At 42.7% G+C, this 7,818-nt stretch overlaps 1 protein-coding gene across 1 annotated transcript; it reads left to right on the forward strand.

Annotated features, from left to right (window-relative positions):
• The first annotated feature begins 2,472 nt into the window (after positions 1-2,472).
• LOC120256756 lies at positions 2,473-3,850 on the forward strand. The gene is made up of 2 exons (XM_039264425.1): positions 2,473-3,411; positions 3,502-3,850. The coding sequence occupies exons 1-2, from the start codon at positions 2,473-2,475 to the stop codon at positions 3,823-3,825; spliced, it is 1,263 nt and encodes a 420-aa protein (XP_039120359.1). The 3' UTR covers positions 3,826-3,850.
• The last annotated feature ends 3,968 nt before the right edge of the window (positions 3,851-7,818 follow it).

Consider the following 7,818-nt stretch of genomic DNA (forward strand, 5'->3'; position numbering starts at 1 on the left):
GGTCGACAAGGAAGAGGGAGGCAGTGAGAAGAGCCACAGTACCAATCCCGCCCAAGCATTGCCCCAGCACCGAAGGAATACCAGGATTCATCATCACTCCAGCCTTCTGGAATCGAATTTGAATAGCAATCGAGATCAAAACCTAAGAAATTTCACAATGGAGGGAAAATCAAAGGGGCTTACAGGGCAGTGCTGCGAAGGCTGAACATCGGCGGAGCAGACGAACCTAGGAACCGAGGAGCGCCGATAACGAGCAGTGGAGCGAGAGGGATTGGAGTGGAGGACGAGCAATGGCGAGACGAGGCCGAGGTTTAGCACCGCCATTGGAGGAGCTTCGCGACTGCTCTCGCGGTCTCGCTTCTTCTTCTTCTCTACATCATCAGCCCCACCTCATCCACAACTAAGTTTACTAAAAAAATAAATATTATTAATAATAAGGGGTTTTATGCATATATATATATATACACATTATTAGCATATATGTCCTGTAAAGTATTTAATTATACATGGATTTGTTTTTTACCTATACACCCTTGCAAATTCGCTTAATTGTGTAGATTTTTTTTTAATAAAACCAAATATCATGTGGACCTTTTAAGTTCGATTTCTCTTCATATATATATATATATATATATATATACATATATAAACCATGTATATCATCAAAATATATTATAAATTATATAGATATTATTTTTTTTCATAATAAGAAAATTTAAATTTTATTTGAATTTTTAAATTTCTCCTAACGATATTATTTTTTATTTTTTAAGTCATTTATTTATGTAAAAAGTATTAATTTAATAACTATTATAAATTTTGGAGAATTTTTATTTTTTTAGTATGTAATAATATATTTTAATAGTGTATATGACGTAGAAGGACATATATGAAAATAAATAAAATTTTAAAAATGATATATTGTATTTATTGTTGTTAAATATACACATAATTAGATGAATTTTTAAAAATACACAAACAAAAACAAACTCTTAAAATAAATACTCAAGAATCTTTTTTCGATGGGTAAAATGGCAATAAGCTCTTGAATATCATCTTGCATTCTATAAAATCCTTAAAAAAGTTATTTGTTAATCACCTCTCCTCCGACCAACACCGTTCCCTCTCCTCCGGCCACTTCTTCTTTGGTGAGAGAAGACGTTTCCTTCGCTGATGTTACTCGCTCTCCTCCGCCTGTCGAACCTTCACAGCCTTCCGATCCTGTTTGGCAAACAATCTCTAAACGTCGTCGACTCTCGGAATCTAAACTAGTTTGCAAAAAATGCCTGAGATCTGGTCACTCCTCCGTGGAATGCAGGCATCAGCTTACTTGTCGGCGTTGCGCCGGACCAGGTCACGTCGCCGCCCACTGTCCCCGTCGATCGCCTCATGGTGTCGAAGGTGTTATTCCCCGACAAAGATCTAAGAAATCTCTGCCCGACGCTAGGCCGCTCCTTCATATAGCTCCTTCTTTGACTACTACTATTGCCTCACCGGACCTTCCTCTCATTCGTGTCTCTCTTCCAATCACTGAAGAGATTAACAAATCCAAGGAAGATCTTAGAAAAATGATCATCATTAGGATTGCTTCAGGAAATGTGACTGTCAATTCGCTAAAGACTCATTTGCCTGAGATCTTAAATTCGGGATCATTTATCAACATCACTCCGTATGATGATGATTTTATTCTCTCCATGAACTCTTCTAGATCAGCCTCGCTAGCAGTCAAACTAAGTCCGATTACTTTCTCTTCGAAGCATGGTCTTTGCACGATCAATCTCTCACCATGGACACCTGAGTTTAAATCACACTCACTCGCCGCCGGCAACTACCAATGGATTAGGCTTTCAAATTTGCCATTGCATTGCTGGAACTGGGACTCCATTGTCTCTATCCTTCGACCTTTCGGTGATCTAATTTATGTGCAGAAGTGGGAAGATGTCTCGCTGAAATTTATCCGAGTTATGGCAAGATTAAAGAAGCCCATTGCTTTCCCTTTGCAGCTGGTTGTTGATGTTGGAATGAGAAGTTTCTTCGTTTTACTAGAGGACTCCGGCATCCCTACACTAAGGTCCAAGATTTCTAATGGTGGTTCTAAGCTCTTTAAACCAGAAATTTCGGCGGTGAACAAGGTACCCTCTGCTTTCCCTGGGAAAAAGGTTGTTGATGCTGTCGACCCCGTCCCCTCACAGCTCCCTGGCAGCTCTTCTTATTTTTCCAGCAGATCTAAAGGTAAAGCCCCGGCTTTTTGTTCCTCCGGAATCGAGAAATTCCGGCAAACACGCCGAGCTTGGCTCCGTGTTAGACCATTCGATGAACTCTGTCCCTACCGAGGAGGTAGGGATTCCCGACGACCGGCGGGTTAGCTCCGGTGACAGGCGAGAGAATTTCAAACTCTCAGCCGATGGTGCAAGTTCCGAGAGTGGGAACACACTGTGCTTGAATAAGCTGGACATGCCATCTTCTCGTGCAATGGCCGTTGCTTTGCCTCGAGATTGTAACTCACACATGCATGTTGTCTCCATGCTAACGTCGGTTCCTTTGCCTCGTGATATGGTTGCATCACTTGATGCTGATCCCGGAACATCGTCTAGGGTGATATCCACTCCTCAGATGCATAGAGATGTGGAGGAGATGATTTTAGAGATTCCACCTCTCATCCTCACTTCCTCTCCACCTCGTGATTTGCGCAACAAGTTCTTTTTGGCCTCTAATTCTACTCTTAAGCCACTGCATGAGGACCCACTTCCTAAAAATCAGGTTGATGGCGACCTGCCTCGTGTTGACCAACCTCTTGATGATCATCAAGCGGATGACCAGCATTGTGATGGCATATGTCCCTCTGACCCTACACCTTGTGATTCACCTGTCACTCATCACAAAGCTAGGGACTTGATCTCGGTCCCTATAATTCCGAATGTTGATCTTTCTCGAGATAAATTTCCCTCCTCCACTATTTCTATCACTCAGGAAAACGTTTCTCCTCAGCTTCCAATCCCGGCTCCAGAAGATTTTAATACCATCCCCAGTGATGATAATTTACTAAAACCAAATATTTCTCCCACCTACTCTTCGCAAATCATTGCTTCTGCAAAATATGGGACCTTACCTGATCACTTGAAATTCCTTCCACCAGCTATCCCAATACCTGAGGGATACACCTGGGTTGTTATTCATGGAGGATGGACCCTAATTCCTAAGGTCAACTCTGATAAGTTTGTTACACCTGATCAACCTCCCATCACCCCCACTGTATCTGATCCTCTTGACGAGGAACTTGTGGATTGGGATGATGATGAGGATGACCAAGAATTTTTGGCAGATGACTTCGCCGATGTAAATGATATTTCGGAGGAGTGTGATGACTTCGCAGACCCGGCTATCATAGCATCAGTAGTCCAGCATTCTGAGGTTGGTACTATGTTGTCAGATTTTCCAATTATTTCTTCCAACCCTCATGGATCATCTAATTTAGACTCCTGCATTTCTTCCAATACCCAGGTCCGTCGTAGTGACAGGAACAAAAAGCCTTCTACTAGATGGAATGAAGAAGCAGGTTTTATACAACATCCGCCAAGATCCTCTAAGAAAAAGATTCCTGAAGATCCCAGGGAAGGTACCATTCCTCAAGTGCATTCCTCTTTAAATTCTTGGTCTGATGCTCAATTTCAAAATTATAGCATTGCATGTGGGGTGAAATTCCTAGGCTCACCTCAACATAAATCCAAATGTTTCACAATCATGAAAAATTTAGAACTGGAAAGATCTTCCTCTTCGGTTGGCCCTGAGGGGACCACCACTAAGGCACCCAACTCCTCATTATGAAAATCATTTCTTGGAATGTTAGGGGGTTAGGTCGGCCCTCCAAACGCCACCTAGTTAAAAACTTTCTTTCTTCTGTAAAAGCTGATATTGTCTGCTTACAAGAATCTAAGCTTCAAGTCCTCCATCGATCACTATGGAATTCAATTGGTGGAAGATTCCTCGACTCCTTTGAATTTATTCCTGCCTTGGGCTCGGCAGGAGGCATCATCATGTCCTGGGATAGTTCCAAAGTGTCTGGAACACTTATCCACTTGGGGACCTTTTCCATAACCCTAAATTTCACTAATAAAGTTGATAACCTATCTTGGACCTGATAACCTGCTTATGGTCCCTAATTCCAGGACCATTCGTTCTGATTTTTGGAATGAACTTCGCCATGTCCATGATTCATGCTCTTCCACTTGGGTCCTGTGTGGTGATTTTAACACAGTGTTTTCACTAAATGATAAAAATAGAGGTTTCCCTAATGCAAGCGATCTTGCATCGGCCCAAAACTTCCTCAATGAGCTTAACCTTGCGGACCCCCCTCTTCTTGGACGAAGCTTTACCTGGACAAATGGACAAAGTGATCCCATTTGGACGCGCTTAGACCGCTTTCTCCTCTCACATGACTGGTTTTCTTCCAACCCAAGTACCATTCAATCCGCCCTTCCCAGATATGGTTCAGATCATGCTCCCATATGTCTTGATTTTGGCTCCCACACACCGAGACCTCGCATTTTTCGTTTTGAAAAAACCTGGTACACCAATGACCAATTAAGTTCCTTCATTCATGATTGGTGGTGTGAACCTAACCTTGAGGGCTGTGGCGCCTTTATCATCTCAAAAAAACTCATTCATCTTAAATCTCGCCTCAAGGTTTGGGCCTCTGAAAATTTTGGTTCCATCTCTGTCCACAAAAATGCTCTGCTCTTAGAAATTAACTCTCTAGATTCCACAAGTGAGAGCAGAACACTGACTAATTCCGAAACTCTTCGAATTACCCAGTTGCGTCAGGATTTCTCTACCATCCTCAGAAATGAGGAAATCTATTGGCGACAACGATCCAGAATAACTTGGCTCAAAGATGGCGATTCTAATACCAAATTCTTTCATACTGTTGCTAATGGAAGACGTAATAAGAATTTCATCCTTAGAATTCGCATAAATGATTCTTGGGTCGTTGGAAACCAGAATCTTGGTATTCACTTTTCGAATCATTTTGGTCTCCTGTTTGGAACTGCTAGATCCTCCCGTTTCATTATGGACTGGCAACACTTGTTCAACTTTAGAGATACAGTTGATCTCTCCACTTTGGACTTACCATTTTCCATGATCGAACTCAAACAGGCGGTTTTTGACCTGAACGCTGACAAAGCCCCAGGTCCTGATGGTTTCCCCATCTTTTTCTTTCAAAAGCACTGGGATCTAGTTAATGACTCCTTGTTTTCCCTTTGTAATGACTTCTTTGATGGGAGGGCTAACCTAGAGCGTATCAATTGGATTCATATCGCTCTAGTTGCTAAAATCAATTCTCCTGCAATCCTCTCTGATTATCGCCCCATCAGCCTCATCAATTCTCCCTGTAAAATCTTATCCAAAATCCTTGCTAATAGGCTGAGTTCTGTGATAAGTTCACTGGTTGATGACTCGCAATCGGCATTTATTAAAGGGAGATGTATTGCAGACAACATTGTCGCTGCCCAGGAACTTATTTTCCATCTTCAAAAGCGCAAGGTGCTTGGTTATGCTTTTAAAGTTGACTTTGCCAAAGCTTTTGACTCCCTTGATTGGAATTTCCTCTTTGACATTCTTGCGGCCCGCGGATTTAGTCCCCGCTGGATTTCCTGGATCTCTACCATCCTTCACACTTCCAAAGCTCGCGTGATTGTTAATGGAGAACCTCATGGTTTCATCCGCTGCAAACGTGGTTTACGTCAAGGAGATCCCCTCTCCCCCCTCCTCTTTGCTCTGGCAGCTGACACTCTTAGTGCAATGTTCTCGCACGCACTACGGAATAGAATTCTTGTGGGTATTCCCATTGATTCACTTGACAAAGATCTCATCACCTTCAATATCGTCGATGATCTCATCATTTTCTCAGCTGGAGGCCATGAGGACCTTCTTGTTATTAAGTTTATTCTCTACCTTTATGAAGGCGCCTCTGGTCTTACCATTAACTTTGACAAGAGCTGTCTCTACTCAACCAATTATGGATACCAACCCAACGCAACCTCGGCTTCTATTCTTAATTGCGCTAGGAATTGCCTTCCTATCACCTACCTTGGTGTCCCTATCTCCGGTAGGCGTCCCTTGCGCAATGATTGGACAAATTTAATCTCGAAGATCAGAACCAAGCTTTCTTCCTGGAAAGCCATTTACCTTTCTCTTGGTGGTCGGCTGACCCTGCTCAACTCGGTTCTTTCATCAATTCCCACCTATTGGATGTCTGTCTTCAAATTACCATCCTGGGTAATTAAGGAGATAAATAAAATCCGTAGAGATTTTCTTTGGAAGGGTCCAGATCTTGGTTCCAAAGGTCTCCGACTTGTTGCTTGGAACAGAATTTGTCGACCTCGTAGTATGGGTGGATGGGGTATTCTTAACCTTCACTCCTTCAACAATGCTCTTCTAGCCAAATGGTGGTGGAAAATCTTCACTGGACAACAAGGTTGTTGGTCAAAAATCATTTATTTAAATTACCTGAGTAGAGGTCCCCCTGGACCTCTATTTCATTCTCCACCAAGGAATAAATCTTTTTTCTGGGCTGGCATCATCCCCATCCTACCCGCGTTTAGAGCTTGCACTTCTAAATCCATTCTCAATGGTGCCTCTACCTTTCTCTGGTTTGACAACTGGCTTAATGGCCGTGAGCCAAAAGACATTTGGCCTGACCTTTTCAATATCTGCCTCGCACCCTGGATTACTGTTCGACATATTCTTCTGAACCTCTCCTCCCTTGATTCTGTTTTTAGTGAGGTTTCTTCGGATGCTCTTCAATCTTTATTACAATCACTTCCCGATTGTTCTTCTCCCCAAGAGGATAGGAGCACTTGGACCTTGGAAAGTAAAGGCAACTTCTCGGTTCGTTCTTTCTACAAATTCCTTATCGATGGTGGTTTGCGCTCTCCTCTCTACCCTTCCTTCTGGAAAGTGGACTGTCCCAGCAAGATTACTCTCTTTTGTTGGCTTGCTAGCGACAATAAAATTCTTACTCTTACCAATCTTGCTAAGAAAGGCTGTAACTCCCTCATTGGGACTGGGACACTTATGCTTTTGTGTTTTTAAAGACTCGAAACCGTGGATCATCTTCTAATTCATTGTGATTTTTACCTCGAGAATTTGGGCTTTTTTTCATGAGTACTCTTAACCTACACTCACTCCCTTACTCTCATCGAAAGCGATTTGGTCCACTTGGATTCCTTCTCTAGATGTGTGTGTGCGCACTTTCTGGGACCTTATTACCAGAGCAATTTTCTGGAATATTTGGCTGGAAAGGAACAATCGTATCTTTAATCGCACTCTACATTTCCAATCGTATCAATTATTTTTAATATTTCTCATATGTTATTTAATTGGTGCTCTGCGACTAAAGACTCGACTCAACAAGTTTCCAGATGATTCCATTCACCCGGCTAGCCGCCTCGACTTCTTGAGCACTCGGAATCACAGACTCGCCACGGCTCGACACAACTTCATCGTGAGTGAGCGACTCTCCCAGGTCCCTACTGAGATGACCTCTCTGCCCTCTTGATGGTCTTCGTCTCCTCAGCTCCTGGTCGTGGGTGTCCCTTGATGGTCTTCGTCTCCTCAGCTCCTGGTCGTGGGTGTTTCTTTGGTGTTTGTTTCAGTTGTTTTTTATTTCGCTGGTTGTGGACTATCACACCTCTCGTGTAGTGTCCTCTTTATGTCTGCACTTCTCGTTCTTCTTTTCTGCTTAGTCTCGCCTCGAGTCGTTCCGTTGCTGTTTTCTGCTCGCTTTTCAATAAACTCGCATTTATCCACTTTTATCAA

Source organism: Dioscorea cayenensis, unplaced genomic scaffold, assembly GCF_009730915.1.
Source record: "Dioscorea cayenensis subsp. rotundata cultivar TDr96_F1 unplaced genomic scaffold, TDr96_F1_v2_PseudoChromosome.rev07_lg8_w22 25.fasta BLBR01001620.1, whole genome shotgun sequence".
Lineage (NCBI taxonomy): Eukaryota > Viridiplantae > Streptophyta > Magnoliopsida > Dioscoreales > Dioscoreaceae > Dioscorea > Dioscorea cayenensis.